Here is a 13468-nt window from a genome sequence, read left to right as displayed (position 1 = left end):
GTATCATGACTTCATAAGATAATACCATGGACGTATTAATAGAACACATGGTGAATTACAACCATTCGCTATATCCATTATTACAGCTAGCTACATGAGCTCGGGAGAACAGTCATGTGAGCGGGCGGGCGCAGTCCCGCGGCTCTGCTCGCGTCCACTATGCGCGTTCATCATGTCAAATTTAATAATTCTGGATTCGCTTCTAGTGAATGTTAAAAATGTTAAAAACGTAACGTTTTAAACAAGGACCCTTTCAGTGTTCGGGCTGGTAAGTTGATATACCCAGAAACAAATTATCCGCTGAAATATAGACGTTTCTTTCGCCATGCAAAGTCTATGTGAAAAGGCTTTCTGGGCCATGGGGGGCAGTACCACCGTTATCCGCTAAGCCCATGGTGGCTTTTAGACTCGGCGCTCTTCCTGGGGGCTTGGCTTGGAGGCGCAGACACAGGAGTGAAGTTTCCTGCAGCCAGCACGTATCGTTTGCCCCAGTGTTAATTCTGATTATGCTTATTTTTGAAAGGTGAGTGCTGTAATACAACTAGCAGGAGACAAGTTATAATTGAGGTAAGTTTGAAGATACAACCATATTTAATCATTAAATTAATAAATATTTTAGTTGTATCTCTTTTCCGTGTTGTAGTTTGTAGACTGCCGTATCACCATAGGTGCTCGTAGAGACCAATGTTATTTCTCCAGGTTGGAGGACGGCTCGTTTCGTTGAAAGTGAGTTTGTAGCTCGTTGTTTACCTTACTACGGTAGGAAAGATGCGTCGTTTGTGATTTAATAACGTTTTGCTCAGAAGTTATTGATCCCGGAGGTTCGAATCTGTGAATGTCTTTCCAACTTAAGGAACGTGGAAACTGGGTCCAAAGTCTGAAACTGGGTCCAAAGTCTAACTATAAAACTGTACATTTGCCTGCGTTACAGCCATGTTAGCTGTCTGTTAGCACGTCTGACAGCACAATATAGAAAACACAAGGGACAGTGAAGCAAATAGTGGACTATTCATTTAACTGAAGGTAGGTCGTATATTATATATTATTATTAAAAGGTCAGGGTACTAAAGTATAATCCGTTTTTCGTTTTAAACCAAGCTTAGCTTTTGCCTGTAGCTTGTCAGATTAAGCTACAGTTAATTATTAGGGTTATATAAAGTATTTAATTGAGCAACATTCATTAATAGCCACAAAGGGAGTAAGAATGGATATTGCTTTAAAATAGAAATAGGATTATAATAAGTTTTAAATCACATTTTAAATAAAATCTGTATTCCCCTAGCATGCTGTGTGGCATTATTGACTACTTTTACTCTAATCTTACACCAGCCAGTAAAAAAAGGCAAAAAATATAAGGGCTTTTTTAAATTGCTCTGCAGAATATTGTATGTGACATGGTTGACCACATTAGCTGCCAATGAACATGTCAATGTGATGAAGAACATAAATTAACAAGTTAATGTGTACTGGAGAGTCTCTCATTCTGGTCTGGTCTCCTCAGGCCCTGCAGACTGGACCAGAGTTCATGGTGAGCATGGTAGACCTCCTCACTGCTGGTCCTGTGCCTGGATCACCCAGCTCATTAGATGTTCACTGCTCATACTAAGGCCTTGAAACAGTAGTTGGCCAATATTGGATAATAAAATATAATACATGATAGGTATTGTGGGGTTGAATTACAATAAGGAATGGTCAATGGTAAGCACTGTGGCCTCACAGCAAGAAGGTACTGGGTTGGAACCCTGGTAAGCAATATAAATATGTACTGCCATTGTATTGTTGGAGCAGCAGCAGATGGCATAGAATCATGCAAACGTTTAATGTTACAACCGAGATATATCTATCTATCTCTCTCTCTCTCTCTCTCTCTCTCTCTCTCTCTCAGAACATACACTTCCACAAAGGCTGGTGCATGTTTATCATATATTGTATGGTACTGTGGACTCAAGTGGCAAATCTGAATCAGAAAAGTGGCCTACTGTAATATTCTAGCAGTAAACCACAAGTGTGGTCCAGTCTGCAGGGCCTGAGGAGACCAGGATGAGAGAAGCAACATGGCAGCTTCCTCACTAATATGATGAGAGGTTTGCAATGTGGCCCAGTTGTATCTGCAGGAGTTCTTCATCACACTCAAAACTAATGGCAGTTAAGTTGGTCAACCATGTCACATGAATATTCTGCAGAGTTGCAATAAAAAGAAGCCTTTTCATTTAAGTGGTCAAGTGGTTTAGCCCTTGTGTTGTCTTATAAATTGGGCCATTATAAATGTTATTGGCATAACAAAATTGACCATTTCATAAAGCATGAAGTAATTAATCACTCAATTCTGGGTTACCCCTTTTATCCAACTTTATTCCACTCATTAGTTTTACACTTATTTTTTGCATTCATGGTCAACAGACCTCATTTACATGAATTATACCTAATTTCTAAGTAAAATGAGGATATACGATTAGTTGTTTTGGATTATAACAGACTGGTATATTCAATTCAATTTTATTTATAGTATCAAATCATAACAACAGTTATCTCAGGACACTTTACAGATTGAGTAGGTCTAGACCACACTCTATAATTTACAAAGACCCAACAATTCCAGTAATTCCCCCAAGAGCAAGCATAAATGTGTAAATGCAACAGCGGTGAGGAAAAACTCCCTTTTTAGGAAGAAACCTTGGACAGACCCAGGCTCTTGGTAGGTGTGTGTGTGTGTGTATGCACATACTTGTAAATATGCACGTGTGTACTGTGTGTTCATCTTCTGTAAAGCTCAATAGTGCCCTATTGCACTACCAGGTCAAAATTCGCCCAGAAAGACCATAACTGCTATAAAATTGAATAAAACACCCCAAATTTTATGAAAGTTGTGAATATTAATTTACTTGTGAAGAGCATGGAAGGGAACAATGCATGTTATTTTTGGTTAATTTGGTTGAAAGAAACCCATATTTTGGGTGCCTGGTTAGCTCACCTGGTAGAGTGGGCGCCCATGTATAGAGGTTTACTCCTCGACGCAGCGGCCGCCAGTTCGACTCCGACTTGTGGCCCTTTGCTGCATGTCATTCCCCCCTCTCTCTCTCCCCTTTAAAATCTAAGCTGTCCTATACAAATAAAGGCCTAAAATGCCCCCCAAAAAATCTTAAAAAAGAAAGAAACACATATTTCTTATAAGAAACTTTGAAAACACGACACATTTAACCCGAAGACAACACAAGTGTTAGATGCCTTTTTACTGGCTGGTGTAAGATTAGAGTAACTAGTCAATAACTGCCATTACACATAGGCTAATAATAGATGAATGTAGATTTTATGTGATTTTAAAATTATTATTAAATACTTTATATAACCCTAAATAGCTAACTTTAGCCTAATCTGACAAGCTACAAGCAAACAATGTTTTCATAAAGTTCCTCGTTCTTCTGGCAGTTATTACAGCTCTCATACTTTTATTTTGACACGTTAATGTTACTTCCTGTCCAGAGCACATTGGTTTTAGTCAACTTTTGACTTAACACGTGAGACCAAAATAACATTATAAACGAGACCTGTGTTCCATCAGATTTTCAATGATTATGCACATTATAAAAATGAGCCCGTATTCTCGCTCTTGGGTTAAAACAGAAACATGAATAACAAAAAAAAATAACAGTTGAAAAACGAGCAGTTTTCCAGTTAATTTTTAATTTGTATGGACATTGGAAAAACGAGAAAACGGAGCTCATAGTTTTGTTTTTCCGTTTTTGGTTTGAAACCAAAAACGAAACATCGACCCGTTTTTTCATTTTTGGTTTAAAACGAAAAACGGATTATACTTTAGTACCCTGACCTTAAAGGCACAGCAACAGCTTGGCAATGTAGTTAGCTTGGCAATGTAGTTTACAGCAAATTCTACTCAAACGGGAGTAAATGCTGTTCTCATAGAGCACACATTTGGTGCTTCAGTGAGTTCTGCGATGTTCATGGTAAAGAAGGAACATGCACTGCAACGCTGCGGCTCACTGTTGTGTTTTAATAGCTTTTGGAACAGAAGAATAAATATGAGGCTGTGGATACACGGACAATCCTCAGCTCAGCCTTCTCTCAAGAGCCTGCCATTAGGCACTCTTGCCACAAGATGGCGATGTAAGCTTTATGTGCTATAAAGCACAGGGATCTGTTTGGAGAGCACTGAACTTATTCATGTGCTTTGTTAGTACTGCAGAACAAAATATACATGTTTAAATCCAACGCTGAACTGTAGAGGCCCACATCAGCTCCTATTGTTGCCTGTGGTACTTGACCTACATCCTTGACCTCAACTTATATAATGTCCAGCTACACACACACACTCTGTTTTTCCACTCAGTGGGGCGATCACAGGAAAAGTGCATTTCCTCTATCATTACACTCATTACAGTTTTTTTTTAAATTGCTAACAAGCATCAGGCAATACTGAATCAACTTTTTCAAAACTCTTCATACAGTCTACTAACATATATCTTGGCCAAACAGTTACATAATCTCTCCTCCAAAACTCATTCAAACCACCAGAACATTTCATACATGTCTCTAAATACGCTCGCTGGACTTTGGTCACTGGCAACACCTCTCACATTTAGAAAGCAAACCTCGTCACTCATAACACACTGACCTAAAAAACACTAAGAACAGGGAGCATTACATAAATGATCAACTTTTATCTTTGAAGTTTGAATGATTTTTCACATAAATAAGTATTTCATTATAGAAAAAGACCTTTCACTCAAGTTTGTAACAAGAATGAATGTAAAATTGGCTTCAATATCCTTTATCTATTGTTTTATATCTGTAAAAAAAATTTAAAATCCAGGGCTGCAATAATACTTACAAAAAAACCATCAACAGCATGTAGGCTATAGTATAATCACCCATACTGTACAGAACGGTGAGGGTTCCTCCCTCTCTCCTGCATTTGGCCACAAGTTATCCTCAACATCACATCTCTCTTTCAGCTGAAATCAGCTGTTTGGAAGGATTATACTTCAGGTTATTGTAAATATTCTGCTAACATTTTCTATATATTTCAATATGGTCACTGCAGAAATGCACACTATTTGCCATCAGTCTGTTTTGAATGTGTTTTTAACAGTTTTGAAAGCATTGTGTTAGCATTTGAACAGTGTGCTGCAGATATATATTCTTCTGCAGGTGGTGGAGTATACATGAGAAAAGAGTTCATGGATTTTGGTGAATGTGGTCATTGTATGCATTTTGTGTGAAAGAAATGACAATTGATTGACAGTGTGGTCCACATAGACTTCTGTTTCCCTGACTGTGTGAAGAGGTTTGACAATGTGACTGTTCTTTTATCCATGCTTTTTGTGAAATGTAGGAGCTGAAAAAAAAGATTGGTGCCTTAATGTTGTAATTTCTTTTTGTTTTATAAAATTGGTATCGAAAAAAGTATTGTTTAGGAACTGGTATTGAAGTCATGGTATTGGTGTCGGTATTGAATATTTTTTTTAACAATACCCTACTTACTATATGTTTCAGGAGAGATGTCCTCCCAAGTCCGACTGAGGCTGCTGCCGAGAGCCAGATGCATGTTTGATGAGCCGGTGAAGGTGAAGGTGGCCGGGCTGAGGGCGAGACAGGTGGTCACCATGAGAGCCAGAACCACTGATGACAAGGGACTGGTGTTCAGCTCCTCGGCCACCTACAAGGCTGATGGGAGCGGGGAGATCGACCTGGAGAGAGACCCCTCTCTCAGCGGGAGCTACGTCGGGGTTGAACCCATGGGTCTGCTGTGGTCGATGAGGGCAGACACCTTGCACAAGAGGTTTATAAAAACTAATTCACTGAACCACCATGTGGTGAATTTCTCTGTGCACGAGAAGGAGGGTGAGGGAAGGATGCTGGCAGAGGAGACCAATGAGAGGCTTCTGATTGGAGACGGAGTCAACCGGCTCCCCATCAAAGAGGGGAATATCCGTGGAATTCTGTTCACTCCCCCAGGTTGGACTATGTCTCTGTCACGCTTCCAGTCATTCAGTTAGTAAAGTTAAAGGAAAATGCTGGCATTCATTTATCCTGATTATTACCTTGTTGAATATCTCTCCTCTGAATTTAAGGTGCCATCATTTTGGGTTCTCATGTGTCCTTAATGCAGGAAGAGGTCCATTCCCTGCCCTGTTGGATCTGTACACCTTTGGTGGAGGTTTGTCAGAGAAAAGGGCCTCTCTGCTGGCCAACCGTGGATTTGTGGTTCTGACTGTAGCACTGTACGGTCATGATGACATGGCGCGGAACATCAAAGAGGTCCATCTGGATTATTTCGAAGAAGCTATAGAGTTTTTAAAAAAACAAGATAAGGTGAGTTGTTAGATAGTATTTTTTTTTAGAGATGGTCCGATTCCATTTTTTGCTTCCCGATACCGATTCTGATACCTGAACTTGTGTATCGGCCGATACCGAGTACCGATCCGATACCAGTGTGTCATATATTTTATTATGTTTTAACAACTGTATACTACTGTACTCCCTGTATGGATGTGATATGATTTCTGTCTTTGTTGTCAGTCTGGCTCAGGTTTTACTCTTTGTGAAACATGAACAAACACAAACAATGAACGCCACAGAACTTTCTTTTTTTATCCAGTCAGTTATAACAGAAAAAGAACATAAATAAACTACTTTAACGTAGATTTTCTTTAGGGCTTTATTATGTGGTATCGGATCGGTGCATAAACTCCAGTACTTCCTGATACCGATACCAGCGTTTTAGGCAGTATCGGTGGCAATACCGATACTGGTATCGCTGCCACAGCCAGAAGACAAATTTTGTTTCAAAAGAAGCTGGAGGCTGCAAAAAAAACCCACCGCTGGTTAAACTATTTAAAAATGGCGGGTTTGTTCAGGGCACCCCCGTCTGTCGCTAGCAATGATGACGCAGTGATTGGTGACGATTCTCTCTGACCAATCAGTAGTCTGCAGGTTTTCACGTCACCTTTTGGTATCGCCTCAGCTCGCTTGGAGCCTCGACGGAGGTGATACTAAAAAAAGTACCTGTTGGCAGGTACCAGGGACTTTTTTTCATAATGGAAAACCAAAAAAGGCGAGTAGGTACCATGTAATGGAAAAACGCCATTAGTTTATCTACAAAAGATGGAACCTTTGTGACATCACAAGAAATGGTAAAAAGCAGTTTATAGTTTACATGTTTTTCCACAGGTGGGCAGTAAAGGAGTTGGGTTACTATCCCTTTCAAAAAGCGGAGATCTTGCACTATCAATAGCCTCTTACCTGCCAGGTGTTGAGGCCACAGTGTGGATTAACGGCTGCTGTGCCAATACACTTTTACCCCTCTACCATAAGAAGAGCCAAATCCTCCCTGCGTTAATGATGGACATCAGCAAGATGGTTCCCACTGAGTCAGGGGCCTTTATTGGCAAGAACGTTATGCATAATCCGCTGGCAGAGGAGAACAAGGCCACCCTGGTCCCCATTGAACAAGCCAAGGGACGTTTCCTCTTTGTGGCTTCAGAGGACGACCTCAACTGGGACAGCAAGGCTTACGTGGACCAGATGGTGGAGAGACTGCAGCGTCATGGGAAGGACAACTTTGAGAGTGTGTCTTACCCTGCAGCAGGACATTACCTAGAGCCGCCATACGGACCCTACTGCCCCTCCAGTTTTCATGGGGTTGTAGGCAAGCCAGTCCTGTGGGGGGGTGAGCCCAGGTCCCATGCAGCAGCTGAAGTCCACCTGTGGAAGAAGATCCAGGAGTTCTTCAGAACTCACCTGAGCTGTGATTTTACACAGACTAATGCCAAATTATAGATACAAATATCATGATTAGAAGACATGAACAGATAAATCACCAGCCAGTTAAAGGTGGAGTCTGCGATTCTGGAGAAACATTGTTGATATTTGAACTTAACATGCTAACAAATACACCCCTCCTGTCAGTGCTCATTCATAATGTTAGCATGTGTCAAATTTACCATCTCCCTCACACTGCCTTTCTCTTTATATATCCATGGCCATCCCCTGTCCTGTGCACAAATCCAAGGAAATAGTGTTGTGTGGCTCGGTCCGAGCCACTTTATTAGTTTCCCATTTACAGAGCTGGGCAGTATATGAACACTGTTTTCTTAGCGCACACAGAATGGACAGGGAATGACTCCACTGGCTCCAAAAAAAGTATGTTTCTATAGAAGTATATGAAAAAAATGACCCATTATCTGCCTTAATTTATTACCTCAGTAAACATTTCCATAATGAGTTTATCTCCCCTCTTTTTGCCACAGATGAAATGTGATTTTAATGGAAGGTAATGAGGCATTTTTGGTCATGAAGGTGTCCAGAGGGAGTATCTGGCACTACATAAAAAATACTAATGCAATCAAATCAATTTTGTTGCTAATCTTTGACATATCCAGACTGTAATCACAACCAAAGCCCCATCCCCCTATTATCTATTATATGGAAAATATTTTTTTTGTGTTTAAAAAACAAAACAAAAAGAAAACAAAACAATTCAAATAATTAAACTGACATTTAAAGAGTTAAAATTAGGAAAATTATTGAATATTTGTTCATTTTGATCAGGGCTAAAGTTGAGTAAGGGATTCAAGCAAAAAAAGCAGAAAAAATTATTGATGTATGATGATTTTATTGCAGATTTTGTGCGTGTACATTTTTGGCCACGAAGGTGTCCAGAGGGATTATCTGGCAGTAAATAAAAAATACTAATGCAATCAAATCAATTTTGTTGCTAATCTTTGACATATCCAAGACTCTAATCACCACCAAATCTCCATCCCCCTACTATTTATTATATGATAAATAATTCATTTTTGTGTGTTTTTGTAATAAATATTCAAATATTTCAAATAATTAAGCTGGAATTTAAAGGGGTCAAATCCTGAAAATTATTAAATGTTTGGTAGTTTTGAGCAGGTTTGAAGTTGTTTAAGTGATTCATGAAAAAAAAGCAGAACCAAATATTGATGTATGATGATTTAATAGCTGTTTTTTTGTGCGTGTACATTTTTGCCATGAAGGTGTCCAGAGGGTAGTAAATTTGAGGAGGGCACAAGGGTTAAAAAGTAAGATCCTTCTTTTAAACATAAAAACATCGTCGGAATTGCTATCGCTAAAGCCACCAGACATGTAATTAAACAGTAATTTTATCATCGTAAAATACACTTCATGTTGACAGACACAATATAAAACTATGACAAGCCATTTTGATTAATCTTTCCACTTCTCCAACAATCACAAATGAGAAAACTTCAACAGATTCTGTCAGGTATAATTGTCAATATTGATACTTAAAACTTGCTTACTGGAATGTTTAGAGCTGTCTGTCTGTTTTGTATACTGGCATGAACTTTTTCAAATGCCATGTATAACCTGGACTGCACCTCCTCAGCTTGGCACTAAACATCATGAGTGCCTGATCAGGACCCCGATGCGAATCGAATCAGCCTGAAGGGGTTATATTCGCTATAACAACCGCCTCGCTCTACATTATCCTGCTTATTACATGGCTACTTACCAGATAAATCAATAATTTGACCCAAAATATTGATATAAAAGGGGGTTTATTGATTTAAATCCGATTGCATTGCTTCCGCTAAAGAAAATAGTCCGTTCCGTCTCTACGGTTGGAATCCTGTGTCCATAGCAACATAAACTCTGTATCTGTTTAAAGCCCCTGCCACACCAACCCGATGGCTGACCGTCAGCAGAAAAGGCAGTCGGACTGATCAGTCTGCTCCCTGAGGTCCAAAAAGTGCCTTGGAACACACCGAAGCGACGCTGTCTTGAGAGTACGTTCTGCGCGTGCGCGAAACGTAATACAAAAAATGAAAACCGGAAATGACAACGCGTCACGTGGGTCTGGCTTCTCCAGCCGATAGTAATGTGTTGTTCGAAATACGATCTCGTATTTTACGAAAATAGTTCACTGAGACGTGTTTCTGAAAACATTTTAAGCAAGAAATAGGCCATCCAGTTGCTGAATCTGTCTTCATTTCGGATCGACAAAGGTCAGTTTAAAAGATTTTCGTCAGATTTTGAGAGACGTTCATCACTCATCCCGCTCGTTATTTCCGGGTTAGCAGTCCGACTGCCCGTCCTCTGACCCAGCAAGTCAGGTCGGCCAAAATGAAGGCCGACAGCTCCTCCTACGGATGACGTCACGGAACACACCAAACAGACTTGAGTCACAGACCTCGCCAGGCTGTCTAACTGCCAATTATCCGGTTGGTGTGTCTTCCTTAGAATTCAACCAAGCCATGTAATAATGACATGTATTAATTATTTTAATTGCATTATAATTAAAATGCAGACTCTGTATAACTGTTTAAAAACTGTGATTTTAGGTTTGTGTCAGTCGTTATTGTACAAAATCCTGTGGACACTATGGAGTGTGGAGTTAAGTTTTACACCCAGCACATGCAAACTTCGACACAATGTTTTGCCTCTTTTAAAAAACAGCTGTTGTGTGTGTTGTTGTGATCCCAATGCAGACAGACAAAGCGGATGATTATACTCACATTTCTCAGCTCCAAAGCACTAGAATAGATGAGCGAGGGGCGTATCATTTTAATTAATAAAAAGCAAAGAATAAAGCAGTAAAAGAATACAGCTTATATATCTTTTTGAATAGGCTCACACCAGAACAAGCAGTTTATAATGGAAGTCTTAAAATGAAACGTGAATTGCCTTTACAGGTGTGTGTCCAAAAAAAGTGTATGCTAGCCTATGGCCCTATTATCACCAGCTTTAAACAGGTGGAGGAGCAACTATGCTACACCAACAAGTGGCATTTGAACACCCCAATTTGGCACAATACACACTTAATGCCTGGTAACAAACCCTTTGCTTGTAAGCAGTGGAGTGACAGAGGCATTTATACTGTAAACCAACTATTCAATGAGAAAGGTATGTTGAGTTTTGAAGACCTAAGAGCTAGTTTTGAGGTCCCCATGACATCCTTCTTCTTGTATCCGCGCTTAAGATCAGCCCTTCAGTCATTAAATGGCTTGTTGATTTTCCTGTGAGAGGATTAGCATCCAAGATCTATGCTAAACTGATGCAAGTATCCATAGGAGAACTCCCAATAGCAAGGAAATGGGAGCGAGAGCTGAGCCCTGAGGGGAACGCAATTAATTGGGAGACAGTTTGGGACAACATTTTCCATTGTTCCAAGAACCCAAATCACCAGCAGATCCACTTCAACATATGCCATAGGACATATTGGACTCCTCAGAAGAGATACGTCTCTATATGAATGATAAGTCATTCCCGCTCCCTACTGCACGTTCTGTCAACCTGAACAAACTGGAACCTTCCTGCACATGGTCTATGAGTGTGAACAGGTGCATGAGTTCTGGAATAAAACATCAATATCTGATGTGATCTGATGATAGGATGTTGAATTCCTACTGACCCGATTGTTTTGTTGCTAAATGACAACTCTAAATTACACCTGCTTGGGAGACAGAAGAAAATTTGGCTAGCCGGCTCAACCGCAACCAAGAAAATGATAGCTCAATGCTGCCCCCCCCTCCCACACTCACTTTGTATAAAACAGTGGTTGGTGTATTTTCTAGACATAGATATTCTTGAGCTCTCTACAGCAAGGATTAACGAAGCCAAATCATCGACTATAGACCTATGGAAAAGCGCGGCAGCACAATTTCAGACCTAATGACCTCAACACCACAAGAACTAGAGGAGAGTGACTAGGCAAGGTGTGATTTCCGTTTGTTTATTTGTTTTGTTTTCCTCAAGACCGCAGAGGGTGGGGGGTGGGTGAGGGTTTTGGTTCTTGTTCAATTTGTGTTTCTGTTCTGTATGTTAAAAAAAGAAAAAAAAAAAACAATAAAAAATTGATTATAAAATTAAATGAAACGTGAAGTGCTCTCAGTTTCTTTGAATGTCACAGTGAATAAAGCAGTTATCTCACATCTTGATGAGTGTACACAAAACGGTATGCCACATCTCCTTGGCATATGATATAACCTTTCTTTTCTAAAATGGATAGGTAACATCTTCAGTATTACAGAAATGTATTATGTGTTAGGAAATGTATTTAAATGTATGGTATAACAGGCTACAACAATTGTAACAATGTAAAATATGCCTACATATTTCAGCATAGTTTACGTAACTATATAATATTTCTATTTGTTAATAGAGAATTCACAGTGTTGGGGAAGCTACTTTGAAAGTAAAGCTTTGCAAGCTACCAATTAGTTCACATTGGAAGTTGAACCAGCACATCATGTGATAGGAAATTGTAAGAAAGTCACATGTCAAAAAAAGTGCCACTCAATTGAGTTTATGAAAAAAGTGCCCATACATACACTCAAAAAAATTAAATACACCACTATTTATGGGAAAGTGTAAGAATACTGTGTCCATCAGAGAGTCCAGGGGGGGGGGGGGGGGATTGCACCAAGCTGGATTACTCAGTTAGCCAGCCAGGTAACTCAAAATAGCTTTAAGCTTTAAGCTCAACATGAGTTTTGAACACATACAAAAAAAAAAAAAAAAAAAACTTGAATGAAATAAAAAATGGACAGACAGTTATAACCAGTTTACAACTATTATTTGTAACAACACACTGAGATTATTATTTTGTACGTGTTATGTATAATAATGCAGCCTTCTTACACTGTGCTATGAATCATTAATAGAAATGTTATACATCAGGTATCAGTTTCCATAGGAGACTATAATCATTGACAAATGTAAATCTCTTGTACCATTGTAGTGTGTTATAAACAATATTAAGTGTGTATATACTGCTTTTAAATTTGGGATTAAAGTAAAGTGTTACAGTTTGCACAGTGATCATTTAAGATGGGCTTCTATGAGTAATGCCCTGTGAACACTCTCTCGCAAATCAACACGCCTCTGCCATAACAAAGAAAGTTCATCCAAATACGCATTGAGGGCCAATGACAACAAATCATTTTTAAATGCTAAATATTCTCATAAATAAGAGTTTCTATAAGTATGACCCACTCCATCACAATTATGAGAATTATCTTAATTGTGACATAACAAAGATAGATTCTGTCTTTAATAAGTGGTGGAAGTCGGCCTTCATAATATGGAAGATATAAAACAGATGAAAGCAAATGTGACTTGACCTCACCCAGTGTTGTTAATATTTGTCATGTAATGCTTGATAGTCTCACTCTTAATCAATCAGTTTTATTTCTCACATGAAATCGTACGAGGTACAATTCCAGTCAAATGTTTATCCCAGATCCTGTTTGTTACTGTGGCAGGACACACTTAATAATAATAATAATAATAATAATAATAATAATAATAATAATAATAATTTATTAATCCCGCAAGGGAAATTACAATGTTTTCACTCTGTTAGGACACACATTACACACAGTCCTGAAATACACACACATGCTCAGGCGCCCTGAGCAGTTGGGGGTTCAGAGCACAGGAGAGGAGCTGGCACCTCTCC

The 13468-nt window shown here is 39.3% G+C and overlaps 1 protein-coding gene across 3 annotated transcripts; it reads left to right on the top strand.

The window, feature by feature from the left end:
- Positions 1 to 452: 452 nt before the first annotated feature.
- LOC116048852 (acyl-coenzyme A thioesterase 1-like) lies at positions 453 to 8466 on the top strand. 3 transcript variants are annotated; one of them, XM_031298127.1, is made up of 4 exons: positions 453 to 567; positions 5512 to 5973; positions 6128 to 6330; positions 7189 to 8466. In XM_031298127.1, the coding sequence occupies exons 2-4, from the start codon at positions 5517 to 5519 to the stop codon at positions 7795 to 7797; spliced, it is 1269 nt and encodes a 422-aa protein (XP_031153987.1). In that variant the 5' UTR covers positions 453 to 567; positions 5512 to 5516; the 3' UTR covers positions 7798 to 8466. The 3 variants fall into 3 exon arrangements, with proteins under 3 accessions (XP_031153987.1, XP_031153989.1, XP_031153986.1); XM_031298129.1 differs by lacking the exon at positions 453 to 567 and adding an exon at positions 743 to 759; XM_031298126.1 differs by lacking the exon at positions 453 to 567 and adding an exon at positions 766 to 1023.
- The last annotated feature ends 5002 nt before the right edge of the window (positions 8467 to 13468 follow it).

Source organism: Sander lucioperca, chromosome 9, assembly GCF_008315115.2.
Source record: "Sander lucioperca isolate FBNREF2018 chromosome 9, SLUC_FBN_1.2, whole genome shotgun sequence".
NCBI classification, from domain to species: domain Eukaryota; kingdom Metazoa; phylum Chordata; class Actinopteri; order Perciformes; family Percidae; genus Sander; species Sander lucioperca.
This window is presented reverse-complemented; position numbering and strand designations above follow the sequence as displayed.

Excerpts from the sequence above, each read along its gene's own strand:
- LOC116048852 (XM_031298127.1), top strand. The coding sequence starts at position 5,517 with ATGTCCTCCCAAGTCCGACTGAGGCTGCTGCCGAGAGCCAGATGCATG. Across the intron at positions 5,974-6,127 it reads AATTCTGTTCACTCCCCCAG|GAAGAGGTCCATTCCCTGCC; the intron begins GTTGGACTATGT and ends TCCTTAATGCAG. Across the intron at positions 6,331-7,188 it reads TTTTAAAAAAACAAGATAAG|GTGGGCAGTAAAGGAGTTGG; the intron begins GTGAGTTGTTAG and ends GTTTTTCCACAG.